General features: G+C 40.4%; 1 protein-coding gene across 9 annotated transcripts in view; it reads left to right on the forward strand.

The window, feature by feature from the left end:
* CFAP61 (cilia and flagella associated protein 61) overlaps positions 1-24,547 on the forward strand; it is a 280,149-nt gene that overhangs the window by 29,609 nt on the left and 225,993 nt on the right. For all 9 annotated transcript variants that reach the window (XR_006200589.1, XR_006200588.1, XM_042931740.1 and 6 more), the window contains one exon: positions 7,159-7,291. Coding sequence is in view for 7 of the 9 variants with exons in the window: in XM_042931740.1 (XP_042787674.1) it covers positions 7,159-7,291 (133 nt within the window). In the remaining 2 variants the exon portion in view is untranslated. The remainder of the gene's footprint in view (positions 1-7,158; positions 7,292-24,547) is intronic.

Consider the following 24,547-nt stretch of genomic DNA (forward strand, 5'->3'; position numbering starts at 1 on the left):
CACACTCAAAGGAAGCTAGCCTGTAGATTTTCCTCTAGGATCGTAATTTTGCAGAAGAATGGTCTGGATGCTAAAGCTTTGAAGCAATCTGAGGGTCTAGCCGTCACCAAGAGACCATGCCAATCAGCTGGGAAAGTTCTGTGGGTTCTAGGCATCATGATGTTCATTCAAAGCCCAGCTAACTGACATAGCGGAAATGATTAGAGTTTGTCCTCCCAGGAAGCCAGAGAGAGCCACCAGGTTCCTGTCATCCTCCACCTTGCCTTCTCTTGGGTTTAGAGGACATCCATACCCCAAGTGATGTGTCCTGAGAGGCTGTTGATTTTCTTGCATTTTGGATGCTACTCCATTTTCATATGGCACATTTTTCAGAGTCTGGTGGACATTTAGGTACCTGAGCAATCAATCAGTCTCTATGGGATGGACCTTTTGTTTCCTCCAAACTAGTTAAAATAAAATATTCTAGGGGCGCCTGAGTGGCTCAGTCGGTTGAGTGTCTGACTTCGGCTCAGGCCATGATCTCATGGTTCGTGAGTTCAGGCCCCGCGTCGGGCTCTGTGCTGACAGCTCAGGGCCTGGAGCCTGCTTCAGATTCTGTGTCTCCCTCTCTCTCTGCTCCTCCCCTGCTCACACTCTGTCTCTCTCTCAAAAATAAATAAAGATTAAAAAAAAAAGAATAAAATATTCTACACTAATTACATTAACAAGTACATTGTTGCCTCCTCCAAGCCACTTCCTGAATGGAAGATATAAAAGAATGTTGGTTTTCACCCAGAAAATGGTGTCATTCCCATTGCATTTTAAGTTGATAAATTATAACCTTACATAATCATAACTCCTGACATGCTCTGGGTCACAGAGGTGCTGGACATGTGGCTGTACCGTGCTAAATGAATTCATGTGAAGTCGTGGCTCTCCTATTTTCCCAGAGGCAGACAGTGCTCATTGCCTCAGAGTGCTCGAATTTAAGCATTTTACTGGATGGATTGTTTTTGGTAGCTGAGGTGTTTTGTTTCTGTAGGGCTAGACTTTGTCATATGCCATTTGAGACTCTGCAAGGCTGATGTCATACTTTATCATTAGCACTGGGGCTGATGCAAGATCATAAATTATCGATTACCCCAAGGAATGCATTTAGCAGAACAAGTTCCTCTTTATCCATTTTGGGGAGGAGCTGAAGCGAGAGACTCTTTAGAACTGCACAATTTGGTTATTTTCTTCCTATTTTCCCCAGAAGAATTAGTATTGAGGTATGATCAGGGATAACTTTGTTCATAGGCTGCAGAGGGCTCATGCATAGGTGTACAGCCCTGGGGCTCTCTGAGCCTTTATTTCTGATTTTTGTATCCATGGAGTATTATTTTTGTGTCCATCCTATGTAGATAAAAGCCCATCGTACACAGTTGATCTTAGAATTTTCTATATGACAGGTGCCTCGATTCTCTTTAAGTGACTAGGATATTGAATTATTTTTGTATTATTTACAAGTTACCTCTTTTAATATCAATGTGGAGTTTTATTTTTGGCAAAGCATTTGAAAATGGATTTCTTGGCTATTCTCTCCTAGAATCTTTTTTATTTTTTTTTCAAACAAGTATCACTCAGGACTCTCTTTACAGAGAAAAGCTCCCCTCTGTTAGCAGCACTTCTTTGGCAGGTTAAGTAGGGAGATGGGTTCTGGAATGCAGTGGGGTGTGCTAGTAGGCTCTTTCAGCAGAGGTCCTGAGTGCTTGGAGGCAGGGAGCCAGCCAGTGGGGGTTTCCAGGTGGTGTGGGACATGGGGGCCGCATGTGAAGTCTCTCCAGAGTAGATTGTGCTGAGGGCTTACTGTCTACCAGAGTGTACCTTGTATCACTACATTGTACCCTCCCTGCTGTCCTTGTCCCTGCCTGCTTAGTAGATGAGAAACCAAGGCTTAGTATTGAAGTGACTGGGCAGGTGTCTCTGTCAGTTAGGGCTGTGGTCTCACTCTCCACATGAGTCCCCTCAGGCCACACATTGCTCACCTGGAAAACAGGCTTAGCAGTGGCACCCCTCGGTGCTGTGTGTACATGTGTCATACTGGATGAGGTCCTAGAATACGGTACGGAACCTATTCTGTGTCGCCTATCACTGTTGCACCTGTGCTGCAGTCTACAGGGTATGCAAATGTCCAAAAGTTCAACAAAGCCAGTCTCTGGTTAAAGTGCTAAAGACAGATTTTAATCAATAGTAACTATTATATAGGGAAAAGCATACGGTGTGAACTGAACTCAATTTTGGTTGAGTTAATTAAAGAGAAAATTAGAGAATTGAGAGGGGGCGAGGGGAGTCTCAGTAGAGTCAAGGAAGTGAAAAATGACAAGAAGTAGGAAGTGGGTTTGTTCCTTGTGAAACCTATCTGAGTTTGCTAGCTGGAGCTTATTGAAGTTAGGCTCCTACCCTTCCACAGAGACTGAGAGACAGGGGCTCTACCTTTAGGTGTTGGCTAGAACAAACAGGAAATTCTTTTGGCAGCCTTGCTTTCTCAGAAAGGCACTTCAAGGGGGCTGGGGTCATCCTAGGGATGTGGCCTTGGGCTATGAGAAACTATGTCGGTGTTTGTTCAAGTCTTTGCAAGCCAAGGTTGAAGTCTAGTTGAAAAGAAGGCTCAGAGTATCTTGGCTAACCTTTGTCATGGAGAAGCACAGAACTCCCTCTCTGTCCCCAAAGAGCATAATCCTTGATTGGAAACATGCCCTGCTTTGACATTAACATCAAAAGTGGACAATAGGGGTGCCTGGGTGGCGCAGTCGGTTAAGCGTCTGACTTCAGCCAGGTCACGATCTCGCGGTCCGTGAGTTCGAGCCCCGCGTCAGGCTCTGGGCTGATGGCTCGGAGCCTGGAGCCTGTTTCCGATTCTGTGTCTCCCTCTCTCTCTGCCCCTCCCCCGTTCATGCTCTGTCTCTCTCTGTCCCAAAAATAAATAAAAAACGTTGAAAAAAAATTAAAAAAAAAAAGTGGACAATAGATATCCAGTTTTGATCCTGTCATTAGTTCCTGGGAAAGGAGGCTGGGATGATGAGCCACTGGAGGGTATGGGGTGGAAGGATGCTGGAATTTGGAATAAGTGAGTGGATCACAGTGCTGGATAGGGACAGAGGCAGAAGGAGGGAAGATGGTGAGGTCCCCTTCTAGGGAGAATGAGTAAATCACCTTGTGTGTCATTGTTGGTGATGATTATGAAAAGAGGCCTTAAAGATGAGGCTAAAGGGCTCTGACCCAGAAACAGCGGGGGCTAGCAAAAGTTTTTGAGTAAGAGAGTGAGGTGAAGAAAGCAGGGTTTTAAACAGATTAGTGATAGTGGATGGAATGGGACAATAGGCAACTATCACAGCTATTCAGGCTTCTATAGTGATAACCTCTTCCATTCCATGCATTGATTAGAAATATTCTTCGGTTGTCCTTATGGACCCTTCCTACCTAAGTAGTAGTAATGTTAATAATAATAGCACATCACACGCTATTATCTCAACATTAAATTTACTGTCTTTATGACAGATGAGAAAACTATGGGATGAGGGTTTGAGTGATATGCCCGAGGTCACAGTTATTAAATCCAGATTTACGCATTCTGGCTTCCAGCCCAGACTTTGACCACTACACTGTATCATTTATCCTCCAATCTTTTCAGAAGAGCACCATGAGCCTTCAATGCATTTATTATGGAGCTTTGGTACACCCAATCACACCCAGCCACTGGTAGCTCTCAAAGTGATTGTGGACACACAAAAATAGATGGGCAAGTAGTCAAAGACTACTTAAAAAATTTAGTGCAGAGCTGAAACAGCTTGTGAAGTGGCTATGGTGTGAGAGTACAGTCAAGTCCATCCTAAAAACACAGTTGGTGTTTGTTTCTGGATCCATGTCATGAATATATTTTAAGTGTATTTGTTTATTTAGTTAGTCATTATTTTAATAATTCCAACATAATGAACACACAGTGTTATATTAGTTTCAGGTGTGTAATGTAGTGACTCAACAGTTCTATACATTTCTCAGTTCTGGCTCCATGTTTTAGACTCCCTACTAGAGAGTCTCTCTGACGTGCTGGCATGTGGAATGAGACCGTTGGTTGGTGATGACATCATACCCAGGTTAATAGTATAATAAGCAAATATCCTGGTTGTTTGGATAAGGACCCTCTGCTGTCTCTCCTTCCAGAGAGTGCTGACAGGTTAAGAATAAGAGTCAACCTGGGGAGTTATGTTTAATCCCTGATGGTTGTCATCTTCTTTTTGTTTTTTCCTTCCTGTATCGTGGTCTGTTAGCTAGCTTTCCCCTTACTTCTGAGTTTTATATAGCAGAGATGAAGTTTTTCAAGTGTGTATTTCTCCCATCAAGATGTTTATTACTGATGAAAAAACAACATTCCAACAGATGAGGCTCACCAGAGGTAAAGCTTTCATCATTGGAACAAAGTGGGGATTTCATCCAGAGTGTATGGAGCTGTCCAGTTTAAAGCGTTTAGACGTGGGGAGTGGAGCTGTTGCAGGATTGGGGGAATCCAATCCGGGAGTTGGGGCAGGGCTGGGTGGATGAGCCATGGTGTCAACCCCTGTCCCTTGAGCCAGTCTCCTCTCAACTGTTTAGCTTGTGCTCATGCTTCTTGCTGCCCACTTTCAAAAGGAATGTCGAAGTAAAGGGAAATTTTTGAAGTGCATTGGTGACTTAGTGTAGTATGTGATAGCAGCGTCTAAGCTGACCTGAGTTTATAACATGGCTCTGTTGCCAACTATTGCTGTCATTTCAGGCAAAAAATTTCATCCTCCCTTTGAGCCTTACTCTCCACCATCTATAGAGTGAAGATGGCAATCCCTACCTTTTGGGGTAGCTATGAGAACTATACCAACGGAGATAATCTGGATAAAGCCCTGAGCTTTATATACATACAGATCACTCATATGAGCCTACTGTTAATGTCAAAGAGAACATATTAAAAGATCAAATAGGATGATGAAGATGGCACAGTAATGAAGTAAAGGGGAGAAGAGATAAAATTTAGTAGCCAAATCAGATATAGCACAGAAAAACAACAACAAAAAAAAACCCAAATGTGGAACATTTTAATAAGAAAAGTACTGGGGCACCTGGGTGGCTCAGTCAGTTAAGCGTCCGACTTCAGCTCAGGTCACGATCTCGCAGTCCACGATTTCGAGCCCCGTGTCGGGCTCTGGGCTGATGGCTCAGAGCCTGGAGCCTGCTTCCAATTCTGTGTCTCCCTCTCTCTCTGCCCCTCCCCCATTCATGCTGTGTCTGTCTCTGTCTCAAAAATAAATAAACGTTAAAAAAAATTAAAAAAAAAAAAGAAAAGAAAAGTACCAGGAAAAAAAAGTATAAGAACATCCTAGGCAGGTAAAATAGAGTACTAAATATAACCAATAATGTACTAAAAAGAATAAAAGAATGTTAGATAATGTCAGAAAAATGGAGTCTAAGAGCCAGCATCCCTGTGCAACCATAAACCTGGTTCTTGGTTCTCCCTCTCCTCCCATGCTGGTTGTCAAGATCACTGTGTAGGGTCCTGACAAGGGAAGTCTGAGGTGAATGTTTCCAAGGTGGTGAGCAGAGCTTCATTATTTTTAAAAATATTTTTTAACGTTTATTTATTTTTGAGAGAGAGACAAGACAGAGTGTAAGCTGGGGAGGGGCAGAGAGAGGGAGAGACAGAATCCAAAGCAGGCTCCAGGCTCTGAGCTGTCAGCACAGAGCCTGATGCGGGGCTCGAACTCTTGAGCTGTGAGATCGTGACCTGCGCCGAAGTCAGACGCTTAACCCACTGAGCCACCCAGGTGCCCCAGAGCTTCATTATTTTTAAAGTAGCATTTCCTTCTTTATGAGAAATGTAGCGATGTGTCAGGAGTAAAGGGTAGACTTCTGGTCCAAGATGGCAACGTGGGAAGAACCTGAACTCACCTCCTCCATGGACACACCAAGTCAATTGCTGTTTTGGAGCAATTCCTCTTGAAGAACTGAGGACTGACTGAACAGCTTCTGAACAGCATAACAGAGGACAGAGTCACCGCATAAAGAATGGCAGGAGAGGCAGAGACCCAGGAATGAAGGGAACCCCCACCCTGGATGCTGTGTACTGCAGTGGTCAGGGATATTACCTAGGGACCATGTGCAGACTCATCTGCTGTGGGGCACTGAAAAAAAAGCCTCGATTTAAAAGGGCAACTAGAGGGGGGTGCCTGGGTGGCTCAGTTGGTTGAGCATCCGACTTCAGCTCAGGTCATAATCTCGTGGTCCATGGGTTCAAGCCCCATGTCGGGCTCTGTGCTGACAGCTCAGAGCCTGGAACCTGCTTCGGATTCTGTGTCTCCCTTTTTCTGCCCCTCCCCCACTTGAGTCTCTCTCTCTCAAAAATAAACATTAAAAAAAATTTTTTAAGGGCAACTAGAATATAAAGGAACCAGCCCTAGAACCCTGCCAAATGGTGGGGGAGCTGCTGGAACTTCCTCTGTGTCAGAAGGGCTGGTGAGTACCATGGTTTCTGTTCCCCATTGATAAGCGTAAAGGGTACCATGGGTCCATGTTGGGTAAATGCATAAACAAGGTTAAATATTCATATTTATTCTAGTACTTCTCAGTCTCTAATATATAACTGTGACACTCCAGAGGGCACCTATACTAGGAAATTGTCTTTAGACAGTTGAATTCTTTTGGGAGGAAGAAGGGGATGCTAGGGACAATGTCATAGAAGTAGTGTCCTTTGGAACACATGTAGGAAATGCTGTTCCTAGCTTTTTGTCCTTTGTCTCAGAACAAATGATGCCCCACATTCCATACCCAAATATGCTGAGTGTGTTCCCTCTGACTAGAATTTTCCACCCTCAGTTCTCTTGACATAGCTCTCTTCCCTTTTCTTTATCCAGGTCTCAGCGCAGATGTCCCTCCTTGGAGAGGTCTTCCCTGACCACTTAACCTTTCACTCTCCCTCCCAGAGCAGTTACCATTGTTTGAAATCTTTGAAGTGTTGTATTTGCTATAGTTTCATTCTGTTTCTCCTGTAAGAATGCAAGTTCATGTCATGAGCATGTTGCTGTGTCCCTGGCATTTAGAACACGGTCTGGCACATAGTAGGTGCTCCGCTGAAGGAAGGAACACTGAAATTAATTAAGCCTTTTCATTAAACAGGGTAGAAGATCATGATGATCTCATGCCGATATTTTTGCGCCATGACACCATTCTGAAGGAAACTTACGGCGAGTACTTCCTGGCTGAACTAATCGAGGCCCAAAATGAAGAGAATCATGCTGTTGTGTGTGAGGTTGGTGATTTATCTGCCTGGGTAACGCTTACTAAGAGAAATGAGAGAAATAAGCACATTGCTTCTGGTTTTGCCCTACACCCCTACAGCTACCATCCCCTCCCTGCTTCCAAGGCCAGGCTCGCTTCTGAGCTGTGACATCACCCTCCTTCCCAGTGTGACCTAGCTTTAGTTTTAGGTTTTTGTGAGATGCTTCCAGATGCCAGGCTGCTGTGGGTTCTTTGCCCTGCTCCTGAAGGTAAAGATGGGAGTTAGGGTGAAAGGGAGAGATTCTTGAGGGTGTCTGAGGGGGATTTCTGAGACCCCAAGATCCCAGAGGCCAGAGATCACAGACCAGCATCCTGCTGACACATGGATTTTGTTTGACTTGGAAAGTAATATTTTTTTTAACTTTTTGTTCTGGCAAAATTTCACACTTACAGAAAACTTGTAAGCACCCAAGTTCCCTAAATGGTAACATTTTACCACATTTGCTTTATCATTCTCTTTGCTTGCTTTTTCTATGTATTTCTCTCTTTTAATATATAAACATATATATTTGTATTACTTATGTTATATTATAAATATAATTATATAAAAATATAAATATTATACATATATATTATTTAAGAACTCTTTACGTTTATGTTTTTCTGAAACTTTTAAAAATAAGTTGTGGATGTAATGCCCCTTTACCACTAAATACTTCCATGGTTATTTCCTAAAAACAAGAATGTTCTCTTATGTAACTGTAGTACAGAGGTCAGGATTGAACATGATTCCTACACTCCTATTATCTAATCTACAGACCTTATTCAGATTTTACGGACAGTCCTTTAGAGCAGAAGTAAATCCACATCATTTTTTGCATTCAGGTGTCCCATGTCTTCGTGTCTCTTGTAATCTGGAACTCTCTAGTTTGCCTTTGTTTTTCATGACAGTGACAGTTATGAAGAGCACACATCAGTTCTATTTTGTGCAACATCTCTCAATTTGGATTTGTCCAGTGTTTTCTCATGATTTGATTTAGGTTGTAGATGAGTAAGTTTTGTTTTATTAGTGGCTAGCATTTACAAATTAAGAAAGTGTACATAACAGTTGGAATTTCTAGCTTCTCTAGAAAAATCAGAAGGCCTGCTGTTGGGCCTGCTCTTCTGCAGGTCCCCAGTGAGATGGAGCTTTCGAGCAGCTTTGGAGCAGCTGCTGTAGACAACGCAGGTGTCCTCGAGCCCACCATTGTACCAGCCTGGCCCTGTGAGCACGTCAGTGGTGACCACTGATTCAGAACATGCTCCAGAAATGTCCTAATTCCATAGCATCCATCCTGGAAGGCTTTACGGAGATGGGAGGTAGGAATGGGAGTAAAGGAAGATGGAACCCACCCCCTGTGGTTTGCCAGCTGTAGACCTGAAGTCTACACCCAACAGAAGTGAGGAGAAGAGACACAGAAGAGAGCTGGCAAGCTAGCTAGCTTTAGCACATCTCAGCTCAAAGTGGAGAGCAGGCTGACCTGGTGCCTGGGGCAGCTGCCATGAGCAACCCTGCACCTTGTGAGATTGTCCCTCATCCTTGCCCTGAAGCTGGAGGCATTCGTGGAGGGACACTCCTCCCTTACAGAAATTTAGCTAGTTGTGGCTTTCTTCTCTGAATCTGCACCCACAAGATTTGATAACTAGGATTTAAATCCTAGTTCTGATAGCGAAACATTAAGTGTATTGAGGTATCTTTAGGCCTTCATGTTGGTGCGAGCCTGTTGAAAATAGGCCTTCCTGAAAAATATTGAAACATTTAGGCCTTCCTAAAGCCAAAAATATTGTGATAGCTTTCTACCTCATGCCACTCCATCTGAAGCTTTGGACATTCTTAGGAGCTGAAAGTGCTGAAATTGGGATATTCATGGGGTCTGCTCTGTGCTATGGAGAAATTGACACAACAAAATTGGGACTCTGAGTGCCTCAGGGTAATTAGGGAGTGTGTGGTGACTGTTCAGCTTTAGGAAGGATAGGGTCTTAACCAATGGCAGCCGCTTTATGTGTGTATGAGAAATGTGAGGAAAGTATTCTAAAGAAGTAAGTACTCAAGCTTGAGCATGCATTGAAATAACTCTTGGGGTGATTAGAACACAGATTACTGGGACTCACGCTCAACATGATCTAGTAGATTTGGGATGGGCCTGAGAATGTGTACATCTCAGTAGTTCATGGGTGATATTGATGCTGCCGGTTTAGGGACCATGTTTGAGAAGTCTGTTTTAAAGGAATGGAGCTCCCCTGCAAATGTCTTATTATTGACTTGTGTACAGGGATCTCACAAGGTCAGGCTTTTGTTGCTAGTTTTAGGAATCAAGAAAAGAAAGCAATTCAAATGTGAGCTAAAATGTTCCCTTTGTATCGCATGAGAAATCTAGAGGACAATTTTTGTAAAGGCCTGTAAACGTGGTTTATGTAAGCTTGGACTGAAGATTGCTTTTGACAACAAGATAATCTTAGTCTGAATGAGTTTTTGTGTTCTCTTTTGCATATCGTAATTAGCAGACATGGATAAAACCCTTGCATGTCCAGCTCTATAACTGAATATTTCATTCATAGAATCCCAAGTTTCAGGCAAAGATGACCACAAATTAGCTTTTTTTTCAAGTGGCCAGTTTATGGAAAAGCATTCGAAGGTGGGAATTTAGCAGTTTTACTTCTAGGATGATTGTTCAGGGATTCTTCATACATTAATTTCTCTATTTGACAAAACTTAAGAGCTATTTAAAGAATATTACTTTTCTTGGAAAACTTGGAATCAAAAATTCTTTTATTCTGATAACATGATCTGTTGGAGGCTTGTTTCTGCATCAGTAGTTCTCAAGCTCAGTTTGTATGAAAATCACCTGATCAGAATCAGGTGATCCTGATGGGGATGCTTTTAGACTGTTCACATGACAATAAACTTATATCCAGAATATATAAAGAACTCATATGGCAATAAAGAGACAAATAATCCAAATAAAATGTGGGCAAAGGATTTGAATAGCCATTTCTCCAACAAAGATATACAAATGGCCAATAAGCTCATGAAATGACACTCATTAGTCATTAGGAAACTACAAATCAAAACCACAATGAGATACCATTTCACACTTGCTGGGATGGTTATAATAAAAGAGAAAGACAATAACAAGCGTTGGTGAGGATGTGGAGAAGGTGCCATCTCATACATTGCTGGTGGCATTATAAAATGGTGTAGCCACTTTGGAAAATAATCTGGTGTTTTCTCAAAAAGTTAAACATAGAATTACCATTTGACCCAGCAGTTCCACTCCTAGAACTGAAAATATATGTCCACACAAAAACATGTACATAAACATTCATAGCAGCATTATGCATAATAACCAAAAAAGTGGAAACAACCCAAATGTCCATTTGCTTGTTGATGAATGAATAAACAGACAAAAGGTGGTATAGCCATACAATGGAATATTATTAGGAAATCCAAGGGAATGAAGTACTGATGCATGCTATAACATGTTTGAACCTTGAAAACATTACACTAGGTAAAAGCAGCCAGACATCAAAGAGCACTATTATATGATTCCATTTATATGAAAGCCTAGAATAAGCAAGTCCCTAGAGACAGAAACTAGATTAGTGGCTGGAGAAAGAGGTAGATGGGGAATAACTAATAAAGGGTATGGAGTTTTTTGCAGGGGTGCAGGAGATGAAAATATTTTGGAATTAGTGGGTGAAGGTGTGCACATTTGTGAATATACTAAAAGCCACCAAATATATATACTGATTTAAGGTTTATTTTTATGGTAGGTGAATTATATCTCAATTAAAAATCCTGATGCTACCATGTACTTAGACGAAGTAGACCAATCTTTTGGGGTCTTTCTAAAAAGCTCCCCATGTGGTTCCAGTGTGCAGTCAAGGTGGTGAAACATTTATCTACATGATGGAAAACAGGATGACCTTCGAGAGATAAAGGCATTAGTTTCTTAAGGTGAGAACTGGCCCTAAAGTTAGATTCTGAGGTAGTAGTCCCTAATATTTATTTCTTCCCCATTGAAAAGGTTTTTGTTTTTTTTTTTTTCCATCTTTAGTTTTTTGCATTTTCCTTTAAGGACTTGCTTTTGTATATTTTCATTCAACCTATAGCTTCAGGCTAATGGAAAAAGGAAGAGTCAGGGAATATTTGGGCACAGCAGCACCATTTTGAAAACTACATCTTTACATGATGAGAACAAACTACTGAGAAGTAATGATTCACGCAGACCCCAGTCAGGTCTTAGAATGACCAAAATGGACAAACCCAGTTTAGTCAGGGATTTGTTTTTTGGAGGTTTTTATTTATTTGTTCCAGCTTTATTGAGATATAATTGACATATACCACTGTGTAAGTTTAAGATGTACACCATTTTTGGGCACCTGGGTGGCTTAGTCAGTTAAGCATCCGACTTTAGCTCAGGTCATGATCTCACAGTTCATGAATTAGAACCCCATATCAGGCTCTCTGCTGTCAGCACAGAGCCCACTTTGGATCTTCCGTCCCCCCCACCCTCCTGCCCCACTCTCTCTGCCCCTCCGTGGCATGTGTGTGTGACCTCTCTCTCTCAAAAATAAATAAACATTAAAAAAAAAAAAGATGTACACCATGTCGAGTTGATACACTTATATACTGCAAAACAGTTGCCACCATAGCATTAACTAACACCTCCTTATTGTCACATAATTACCAGTACTTTCTTGTGGTGAAAATGTTTAAGATCCACTCTTTTAGCAACTTTCAAGTATATAATACAATATTGTTAATTATAATCATCATGCTGTCCATTAGATCCCTAGAACTTATTTATCTTATAACTGGAAATTTTGTGCCCTTTGACTGACTTCTTTCCATTTCACTTACCACCTAACCCCTGGTAACCACAGTTCTGCCGTTTTTATGTGTTCTCCTTTTTTAGATTCCATTTTTTTTTTTAACGTTTATTTATTTTTGAGACAGAGAGAGACAGAGCATGAACAGGGGAGGGGCAGAGAGAGAGGGAGACACAGAATCTGAAACAGGCTCCAGGCTCTGAACTGTCCGCACAGAGCCCGACGCGGGGCTCGAACTCACGGACCGTGAGAACATGACCTGAGCTGAAGTCGGACGCTTAACCGACCAAGCCACCCAGGTGCCCCTAGATTCCATATTAAGTGATATTGTGTAATATATTGCCTTTCTCTGACTTGGCTTAGCATAATACCTTCACGGTCCACCCATGTTCTTGCAAATGGCAGGGTTTCCTACTTTCTTGTGGCTGAATAATATTCCATTGTATGCATATATACCACATTTTAAAATTCATTCATCTGTTGAAGGAAACTTAAGTTGTTTCCATATTTTGGCTATTGTGAATAATGCTACAATGAACATGGGAGTGCAGATATCTGTTCAAGATCCTGTTTTTGTTTCTTTTGGATATACCCCCAAAAGTGGGATTGCTAGGTCATATGGCAGTTCTATTTTTACTTTTTTGAGAAACCTGCACAGTTTTCCATTCTGGCTGTAGCAGTTTACATTACCACCAACAGTGCATGGGGATTACATTTTTTTTTAAAGATTTTGTTTTTAAGTGACCTCTGCACCCAACATAGGGCTTGAGCTCACAAACCTTGAGATCAAGTCACATACTCTACCTACTGAGCCATCCAGGTGGTCCAGGAGGGTTACTTTTTCTCCACATTCTTGCCAACACCTGCTATCTCTTGTCTTTTTGATGATAGCCTTCCTAATAGGTGTAAGGGGTATCTCATTGTGGTTTTGACTTTCATCTCCTGATGATTAGTGAGGTTGAGCCTCTTTTCATGTACCTGTTGGCCATTTGTATGTATTCTTTGGAATAAATGTCTATTTAGGTTCTCTGTCCATTTTTAAATTGGGTCATTTTCCCCCTGTTGAGTTGTATGAGTTCTTTATGTATTTTGGATATTAACCCCTTATCTGATATTCCAGTATATGATTTAAAATACTTTCTCCCATTGTATAGATCACCTTTTTATTGTGTTGATTTTTCCTTTTGCTGTGCATAAGCTTTTTTAGTTTGGTGTAGTCTTTCTTACTAATTTTTGTTTTTATTGCTTATTAATATTTTTTATTAGTGATTTTGATGTCATATCCAAAAAATTATTGCCAAGAACAGTGTCAAGGAGCTTCTTCCCTATGTTTTCTTCTAGGAGTTATACAGTTTCAGGTGTTGTGTTTAAGTATTTGATACATTGGGAGTGGTCTGAGATAGGGGTCCAATTTCACTCTTCGGCATGTAGATACCAGTTTTCCCAACAGTGTTTGTCGAAGAGACAATCATTTCTGCATTGAGTACTCTTGGCTCCCTTATTTAATATTAGTTGCCTGTATATGCAAATGTTTATTTCTGGGCTCTTGATTCTGTTCCACTTGCTTTTGTGTCTGTTTTTATCCTGGTATTATACTGTTTGATTATTACAGCTTTGTAATATGATTTGAAATCAGAAAGTGTGATGCCTCCAGCTTTGTTCTTCTTTCTCAGGATTGCTCTGGCTACTTGGTGTCTTTTGTGGTTCAATATACATTTTCGGACTGTTTGTTCTATTTCTGTGAAAAGTGCCATTGGAATTTTGATAGGGATTGCACTGAATCTAGAGATGGCTTTGGGTAGTATGGACATTTTAACAACATTAATTCTAATAATATTGCAAATGGGTTTATTTTCTTTGTTTCTTTTTCAGGTATATTATTGTTAGTGTATAGAAATGCAACTGATTTCTGTACATAGGTTTTGTATCCTGCAACTTTCCTGCATTTGTTTATCAGTTCTAACGGTTTTTTTGGTGGAGTCTTTAGGATTTTCTCTATATAAGATCATATCATTTTCAAACAGACGGTTTTACTACTTCCTTTCTAATTTACATGCCTTTTATTTATTTTTCTTGCTTGATTTCTCTGGCAAGGACTTCCAGTTTTATGTTGAATAGGAGTGGCACCCTTGTCCTGTGCCTGATCTTCAAGGAAAAGCTTTTAACCATTCACTGTTGAGTATGATATTAGTTATGGGCTTGTCATAAATGGCCTTTATTTAATTGAAACATTTTTCTACTGTATTCTATTTTTTGAGCATTCTTATCATGAAGGGATGTGATATTTTGTCAGATGCTTTCTCTGCATCTATTGAGATGATCATATGATTTTTATTTTTCTATTAGTGTGGTTTATCACAATTACTGATTTGTGTATGTTGAACCATCCTTGCCTCACAGGAATAAGTCCTGCTTGATCATGGTGTATGTTCCTTTTAATGTGCTGTTGAGTCCAGTTTGCTAATATTTTGTTGAGAATTTCATATCTGTATCCATCAGGGATATTGGTCTATAGTTTTCTTTTCTTGTAATGTCCTTACCTGGCTATGGTATAAGGGTAATGCTTGGTTCATAAAATGAGTTTGAGAGTATTCCCTCATCTTAATTTTTTGGAAAAGTTTGAGAAGGATCAGTGTCAATTCTTCTTTAAATATTTGGTAGAATTTACCAGTGAAACCATTTGGTCTGGGGCTTTTCTTTGTCAGGAGGTTTTTGATTGCTGATTCAATCTCTTGTTATTGGTCTGTTCATATTTTCTATTTCTTCATGATTCAGTCTAGGTAAGTTGTATGTTTCTAAGAATTTATCCATTTATTCTAGGTTGTCCAATTTGTTGCCACACAATTGTTCATAGTAATCCTTATGATCCTTTGTATTTCTTTGTTACCAGTTGTAATGTCTCCTGTTTCATTTCTGTTTTCTTTAATGTTTGTTTGTTTGTTTATTTATTTATTTATTTATTTATTTATTTATTTATTTATTTATAGAGAGAGAGTGCACATATGCACACAGGTGGAAAGGGGGCAGGAAGAGAGGGAGAGAAAGAGAGAATCCCAAGCAGGATCCACACTGTCAGTGCAGAGTCTGATGTGGGGCTCAAACCCATGAACTGTGAGATCATGAGCTGAGCTGAAATCAAGAGTAGGACACTTAACCAACTGAGCCACCTACGTGCCCTCATTTCTGACTTTGAGTCCTCTTTTTTTTTTTCTTAGTCTAGCTGAAGGTTTGTCAATTTTGTTTAACTTTTCAAAAATCAACTCTTAGTTTCATTGAAATTTTCTACTGTTTTTCTAGCCTATTTCATTTATTTCTGCTCTGATATTTGTATTTCCTACCTTCTACTAACTTTGGACTTAATTTGATCTCCTTTTCCAAGTTTCTTGAGGTATAAATTTAATTGTTTATTTGCAATCTTTTTTTCTTGATATAGCCATTTATTGCTATAAAGCTACCTCCTAGAATGGCTTTTTCAACATCCGATAGGTTTTGGTATATTGTCTTTCCATTTTTGTTTGTTTGAAGATATTTTTTATTTCCTTTTTAACTTCTTCTTTGGAACAACTGCACGGTTGTTCAGGAATGTTTCGTTTTGTTTTTTAATTTCTACTTATTTGTGAATTGTCCAAAATGCTATGGACTTTTAGTTTTATAACATGTGGTCAGAAAAGATACTTGGTGTGATTTCAGTCTTCTTAAATGTGCTAAGACTTGTTTTGTGAACTAACTTATGATCATCAATCCTGGAGAATGTTCTATGTGTGCTGGAGAAGAATGTATAGTCTGCTGCTGTTGGATGGCATGTTCTGTGCATGTCTGTTAGGTCCATTGGGCTAAAGTATTGTTTAAGTCCAACATTTCCTTGTAGATTTTCTGTCCGGATGTTCCATCCATTTTTGAAAGTGGGGGTGTTGAAGTCCCCTACTGTTATTATTGTCACCTATTTTCCCCTTCTTATCTTTTAGTATTCGCATAATATGTTTAGGTGGTCTGATGTTGAATTTTTATATATGTATGATTGTTATATCTTCTTGATAAATTAACCCCTTTATCATTTATATAATGACCTTCTTGGTCTCTTGTTACTCTTTTTTGGCATAAAGTCTTTTTGTCTGGTGTAAGTATAGCTACCCCTGGTCTCTCTTGGTTTCCACTTGCATGGAATATCTTTTTCCTTCTTTTCACTTTGAGCCTGTATGTTTTCTTAAAGCTGAAGTGAGTCTCTTTTAGGCAGCATGTAGTTGAGTCTTTCTTATTCATTCAACCACTTTATGTCTTTTGATTGGACACTACAATTCATTTATATTTCGAGTAATTATTGATAGCTTAAGGACTTACTGATGCATCTTCTTGATTATTTTCTGGCTTTTTTTTTTTGTAGTATCCTTGTTCCTTTCTTTCTCTCTTGCTGTCTTCCTTTATAAGTTGATGAATTTTTGTAGTGATATACTTAGATTCCCTTTTGTTTGTCTTTTGTGAATCTGCCATAGGTTTTTGCTTTGTGGTTACCATGAGACTTACCTAAAATGCCTCCTGGCTCTAGCAGTATATTTTACATTATTAACAACTTAACTTTGATCATATGTAACACTTTACCCTTTAACTCCCCCACTTTATGTTTTTGATATCACAGCTTACCTCTTTTTACATTGTGTACTCATTTTTTTTTAATTGAAGTATAGTTGACACATGTTACATTAGTTTCAGGTGTGCAACATAATGATTGGACAAGTCTGTATGTTATGCTATGGTGACAGCAAGTGTAGTTATCATCTGTCACCATACTATGCTATCATAATACCATTGACTATATATTCCCTGGCTGTACCTTTTATCCCTATGTCTAAATCATTCCATAACTGGAAGCCTGTACCTCCCACTCCCCTTCACCCATTTTGTTCATTACCCCCACTCTGGCAACCCTCAGTTTGTTGTCTGTATTTATGGGTCTGTTTTTGCTTTTTGTTTGTTTATTCATTTATCCTGTTTTTTAGATAACACATTTAAGTGAAATTGTACAGTATTTATCTTTGTCTGTCTGACTTATTTCACTTAGCATAATATAATCTCTAGTTTCATCCATGTCACAAATGGCAAGATCTCATTCTTTTTTATGGCAGAGTAATATTCCATTGTATATATATACCATATATTCTTTATCCATTTGTCTATTGATGGACACTCAGGTTGCTTCCATACCTTGGCTGTTATAAATAATGCTGTAATAAACGTAGTGATGCGTACATCTTTTTGAATTAGTGTTTTCATTTTCTTTGGGTAAATGCCCAGTAGTGGAATTACTGGATCATATGGTATTTCTGTTTTTCATTTTTTGAGGAACCTCCATACTGTTTTCCTTGGTGGCTGTACCAATCTGCACTTCAGTCAACAGTGCACGAGGGCTCCTTTTTCTCCACATCCTCACCAACACTTGTTATTTCTTCTTTTTTTTTAATTTTAATTTTTTATTTTTTTAAATTTACATCCAAATTAGCATATGGTGCAACGATGATTTCAGGAATAGATTCCTTAGTGCCCCTTATCCATTTAGCCCATCCCCCCTCCTGCAACCCCTCCAGTAACCCTCAGTTTGTTCTCCATATTTATGAGCCTCTTGTGTTTTGTCCCCCTATTTTTACTTGTCTTTTTGATTCTAGCCATTCTGACAGGCATAAAGTGATAGTTCACTGTGGTTTTGATTTGCTGTTCCCTGATGACTAGTGAGGTTGGACATCTTTTCATGTGTCTGTTTGCCAGCTGTATGTGTGTATATTGTATATTCATTAATAAATTATTAGAGCTATAGTTAGTTTTAATACTTTCTCCTTTAACCTTTTTACTGGAGTTAAATGGTTCACATTCCACTATATTACAGTATGAGTATTCTGAATATGACAACATACTTACTTTTACCAGTGTGTTGTTTATTTCCATATGGTTTCATGCAACTAATTCGTGTTCGTTTCAGCTTTGAAGAACTCCTTTCAGTATTGTTATAAAGCAGGTCTAGTGGTGAACTCCCTCGTGTTTTGTCCATCTGAATAAGTCTCCTTTTAGCCTTCATTTCTGAAGGACAGCTTTGAAGGTAAAGTATTCTGGTTGGCAGTTTTTTTTTCTTTCAGCACTTTTAATATATCATCTCCCTCTCCCCTGGCTGTAAGGCTTCTGCTAAGAAGTCCTCTGGTAGCTTTAGGCGGGTTTCCTTGTAAGTTATAAGCTTTTTATCTCTTGCTACATCTTTGTCTTTGATTTTTGAGAGGTTTATTTTGGATATCCAGATCTTTACTCAAATTTGGCATGTTTTCAGCCATCACTTCTTAAAAAATCTTTCTGTCCCCTCTCCCTCTTTCTCCTTCTAGAACTGAAGTGATTTGCCAATTGGTCCCTTTAATGAAGGGACCATGAATGTTTTTCTCTGAACTGATAATTTCAGAGATCCTGTCTTCAATCTCATGGGTTCTTTCCTCTCCTTCGCCAAGTCTGGTGCTGATGATCTCTGTTGCATATTGTTCTTTTCTTTGTTTCATTCTCCAGCTCTAGAGTTTGTTTGGTTCTTTTCTATGATTTCTGTCTCTTTGTTAAACTTCTTATTTTGTTTGTGTATCATTTTCCTGACTTCATTGAATTCTCTTTTTGTGTTTTGTTTTCTTCCTTTTTTGCTGCTCTTTGAGTTTCCTTAAAACAGCTATTTTGAATTCTTTATCTGGTAAGTTAGAGACCTCCATGTCTTTGAGTTTGGTTCAGGAAAATTATTGTGATCCTTTGGTGATGTCACTTTCTTGATTTCCTCATGTTTCTTGGAGTTTTGCATTACTGTTTTCACATTTGAAGTAGTGGTTACCTCCTCCAGTGTTTGCTTTCTTCAGAGGAGACATACTTCTGTCAGCCCTGCTAGAGATCCTGAGGGGTTCTTAGATCTTCTATGGATACATCTGCTCCACCCATCTTGCTCCCTTTTGTGGCACATTTCTTAAGTTTGTATGCATTCTCTGGATCTTGCAAAGTACCAGGCTTGAGTGCTGACAGTCTTTCTTTTACTTTGCCAAAGGTAGCAGCTCAAGTTTGTCATCTCTCTCTGGCCACAGATATGACTGCTTTTCTGTGGTCCTCACCAGCCATCTGCTAATGTCTGCTCATGGTGCTGTCAGGAGCATGCACAGGAACTGGCCATGGGGTGGGATGACATGTGGGTGAGGCACAAGGGGAGCTGGGAGTGCTTGTGAGCCAGTTGAGGGGTTTTGCGGGAAGGGTATTCCCAGAAGTTTGTGGGCAGGCTTCTTGATGGAATTCACAGTGCAGTTAGGAACCGTGTCTCTTTATTGCCCTCCAAGAGTACTATTTGCTGCTCTCCCCAGCCTCTTTCTGCCCCCCAACCCACCCCAGTCATGGAGCTCCCGATTAAGTACTCTGGATGAGGTGAAAGAGAAATGAGCCCCTTTGGAAGCATCCCACACAGCTGGGGAGGCTGGGTGCTTACTCACACTTACTCCCTTTTTCTCATTGGATAAACCATGGGCCAAGGAAGATCTTTAATGCCCCTAAGCTGTGCCTCATTGGGGGATGGGTGACATGGGTAAGGTCAAACTGTTCCTCTTTTTCACTCCGGCACATCCAAACTCATACTTTTTTGCTTCGGTGGAGTCCTGGAACTTCTCTGGAAATTGTACTTTTACAAAGACTCTCTCCTCTGTAAGTGATTGTCTAAGTCCCTATTCTCCAAGGGCTTCTGGACCATGGCCAAGATGGGCTGGAGCCAGTTTGCAGTTTACAGGGTTCACAGTGAACACCGAGGTGTGTCTGCCTATTTCCTCATGAACAGTGGGCAAGACTCTTCCAGGTCCCTGGGGTATGGTGCTGGATCCCAGAGCTCCCTCAAAGGCCCTTTTGTTCATGGATGGATGCCAAGTGTTTGCTATTGAGCTTGGGGACAAAAATGATGGACATCCTTATGCCACTGTGATGGTGACATCACTCTGGAGAAGGCTTTTAATTCTTTGGTTTTAAGGTGCCAGTTTCAACCCAAATAATTTGTTTTGTTGTCGTTGTTGTTGTTGTTGTTGTTGTTGTTGTTTTTAATATAATTTATTGTCAAGTTAGCTAAGATACAGTGTATACAGTGTGCTCTTGGCCTCGGGAGTAGATTCCCATGATTCATCACTTACATGCAACACCAGTGCTCATCCCAACAAGTGCCCTCCTCCATGCCCATCACCCACCCCGCACCTCCCTGTCAACCCTTAGTTTGTTCTCTGTATTTAAGAGTCTCTTATGATTTGTCTCCCTCTCTGTTTGAAACTATTTTTTCCCCCTTCCCTTCCCCTATGGTCTTCTGTTAAGCTTCTCAAGATCCACATATGAGTGAAAGCATATGGTATCTGTCTTTCTCTGCCTGACTTATTTCACTTAGCATAGCACTCTCCAGCTCCATCCATGTTGCTGCAAATGGCCAGATTTCATTCTTTCTCATCGCCAAGTAGTATTCCACTGTATATATAAACCACATCTTCTTCATCCATTCATCAGTTGATGGACATTTGGGCTCTTTCCATACTTTGGCTCTTGTTGATTTGTGTAAGGGCTTGTGAAGAGCAGCTGCAGCAACTACCCCCACATTCTTTCCCTCTCTAGTCACATGTCACACATTTGCAGTGCATGTAAACATCAGAGCAAAGTTTCAGGCTGAAAACTGCAGTCCCAACCCTGCAAGGATCCTTTGGTGTCTCTAAAGAGGCAAATGGAGTCCAGCCCAGTTTCTGAGAGGCCATATTATATCAGACATCAGACACTTCATGTTCTGTGGAGATTAGACCATGGACCTCGATCTTTAAATGGAAGGGCAGAAGCAGGACTCTCACAAAGAGGAAGCCAGCCTAGGATCTGGGAGCACATCCCTAGTCTCTACTGAGCCATATCTGGTGTCTTAAGCTTTTCTGAGTTCAAGATTAGTGCTGTTACTCCCTGCCCACCTGCTTCCTGGACCCTTCTCCCAACCACCTGGACTTCCTTCTGCTGACCCTGCAGGCAGTGGTATATGGGAACTAGTTCATTCTGGCTTACAAGAGCCAAGTGTTAAATCTTCAAGAAATTTTTTTAAACTGGTTGTTAAACACAGGCATTATTAAAAATTAAATAATATAAAATTTCAATGTAATAAGTTACACTAAAAAACAAAGTTAATAACTACTCAACACTCACCACTTCCTAATTATTTTATTGTCTTTGGTCTTGAGATTACTTATGTCTAGGGTCTCTCTGGTAGAAATACTATATAATAGTGGCTACTGAGCATCTTTTCCCAACTTCCTGTTCAGTGACATCACATTGGTGGCTTAAAATTGGCCACAATGGAGGCGGGGGTTGGGGGGGGGGGGGAATGGTGCCTGGGTGGCTCAGTTGGTTAAGCATCCAGCTCTTGATTTCAGCTTAGGTCGTGATCTCACAGTTGAGAATTCGAGCTCCACATCAGGCTCTACAATGATAGTGTGGAGCCTGCTTGGGATTCTCTCTCTCTGCCCCTCCCCGTCTCTCTCTCTCTCCCCCTCTCAAAAGAAAGAGAGGAAGGAAGGAAGGAAGGAAGGAAGGAAGGAAGGAAGGAAGGAAGGAAAGAGGGAGGGAAGGAAGGAAGGAAGGAAGGAAGGAAGGAAGAGAGAAAACATTTTAAAAATTGGCCACCATGGGAATATTTGCACCACAGAGATTGGCAAATGATAAATTGGGGCTTTTGCCCCCAGTTGCTAATTGAGAATTTACGAGCAGCACAGCATGCTTGTGTGTGACTACAATTGACTAGAGTTAACAGAACAGAGTGCATCAAGTCTGTCCCTTTCCACACCAGCCCATGGTGGTTACAGGCCATGTGCATAGAATACCTGGGAGCTATGGTTGTGCCATGTAGGAAACTCTGGACTAAAGGTTTTTAACTATGCAGCTTTCTTTGGCTTGATAGCTACTTTCGAGGAGTTTTGAGTTCACTTTGCTGCAAGTTGCCTTTCATAACTTTATCCTGGCTTACCTTGACATCTGGTGTTTACTCCAAACTGAGATTTCAGGGAAGGGTGGTTGGAGGCCAAGGGCGGCTCCTAGAGACAGATGGGCAGAACGTCTGCTTTGGCATCATCCACAGCATGGACAGCAGTGGTCCGAGTAGGCGCCACTGACCTGCAGGTGGGCAGAGCCTGCCAGCTCAGCCCTGCCGTTGGCATCAGGCAGAGGAGATCAAAGCTGGCAGTGGTCACAGTAAGGGCACCCTCCCTCTGAAGTACTGTCACCCAAAAGGGATGAGTGACCATAGGGCTTTTTAGAAGCAAGCATGAATGGTACAGTGCACACATGTCTCTAATGGACTTGCTTGTGAAGAGAAGGCCACTGCACATTGGAGTTTCTAGAAGTCAGAGCTTCATGTATCATCGTGTATATCCTCACAGGAAAAACAAAAACAATAAACAAAACTTTCAGTTTTTCTCCCTTCGTATGAGATAATTGAAGACACCTTTGTGGTGGAAAGTAACCTCTGTCACCTGGAGGATTGACAGCAGTCAATAATCAATGGCTTTTCATGGTTCAAGTAAAGAAAGTTCGCTGAATCTATTTTTCCAGAAAACACACACTCACAAAGATGCATTTGAATACTCCCACAAATTCATATTTGAGAATGGTGTTTATCAAATCTGACTAGTTATTTGAAAGAAACTCAAAGGAAAGAGCAGACATTTCCACAATATGTCCTTGCTCGGTCGTGGTTCATAATTGTGAACTTTTGTGAATTGTCACAACCCGGGATGAATGATGGGAGTATAACAGGTTGTAGAATTGGAGAACGTTACATCTTTGTTCCTAATGGCAAAACATGTTTTTTCTCATTTTCATCAGAATGTGTGATCCATGCCATTTGAAATCAAATTCCAAACACAATGAGCCATTAGTGTAATAGCTCATTACTAACAGCAGTCTTATAAATAATACATTCTTATCATGCACATGCAGCTCGCCGTGAAGCCAGCAAAAGGTATTTTAGGCCATCGAAGTTTCGTTGCGCCAGCGTGGCTGTAGATTAGAAGGACATCTCCATGTGAACCAAGATGGATGCCAATTTTCCCTGCCGAGAGTGAGGCTGGCCGTCTCTTTCTGCACATATGGTAGATGGATTGGTTAATCAGCGTCTGCTGAGTCTTGGGCCTAAAATTACAGAGAAGCCAGACAACTGTGGCTACGCAGCCTTTGTTCATGAGTGCAAACAAGACAAACAATCACTTGTTATTTGGGAAAAAAATTAAAATGTTTATTTTGGACTTTTATTAAAGTGTCGATGGCTTTATAAGACAGCTGTGTAAATCCAGCCTTGTACAGCTAGTATCATTGTGGGGGGGGGGGGGGGCAGCTCTAAAGAAAGGAGTATGCATGGAAAAATTAATTTTTAAGAATTTCTCTTGTATTTCAGCATTAGGGAGAAAACAAAGGCAGTCACATTTATTTTTCAAACACATGTTTGAAAACAAATGACTTTCAACTAGAAGACACATTTGAGAACAAATAGTTTAATGCCTAATTTTTTCTGTGCGTCATGTAGAAGACTGAGCATTGTTGTAGCTTACTTTTGTGCTTCAGTAGGTTAAAATATTAACCATTTTCTCTGACATTTATGGGAAGATGCTACATTCTTGGGACTAGGGAATGCCTATGATGAGTTCTTCTGCTTCCTGCCTGGAATGGTTGTCTCAAGAAATACAGCCTAAGTGCTTGAAGGGTAGGACCTAATAATGCTGGTTTCTACAAGACCTGTCAGTCTCATCAGTCAGCCAGAATTTGCTTAAAACCCACGTAATAGTTAATAGGAGGAGTTATTTATGTACAATTTAGTTTTCTCTTTTTTCTAATTTTATTGAGATATAATTGATACATAACATTGTATAAGTTTAAGACGTAAAACATGGCAATTTGATATATATATATGTTTATGTATGTGTGTGTATGTGTATGTATGTATATATATATATATATATATATATATATATATATATATATATAACACAATAATTATCATAGAAGGATTAGTTAACTAAAGAACTATGCATTCTCTCTTGTTTTCTTTTAAAATTTTAAATGCTTTTCTTGCAGGGAAGTATGACATTCAGAATTATCGAAGGGACCTCGTAAAGAATTTCAGTCATATATCTGAATGCAGACTGTGATAGAATTAAATTTCTTTAATTTGTATCTGTACCAATAATAGGTGCAGATCAGCTAATTACTCATTAGGAGATAACTTGTTTTCTCAGGGCACCTGGGTGGCTCAGTCGGTTAAGGGGCTGACTTCTGCTCAGGTCATGATCTCGCAGTTAGTTTGTGGGTTTGAGCCCTGTATTGGGCTCTGTGCTGACAACTCAGAGCCTGGAGCCTGCTTTGGATTCCGTGTCTC

This window comes from Panthera leo, chromosome A3 (genome assembly GCF_018350215.1).
Source record: "Panthera leo isolate Ple1 chromosome A3, P.leo_Ple1_pat1.1, whole genome shotgun sequence".
Lineage (NCBI taxonomy): Eukaryota > Metazoa > Chordata > Mammalia > Carnivora > Felidae > Panthera > Panthera leo.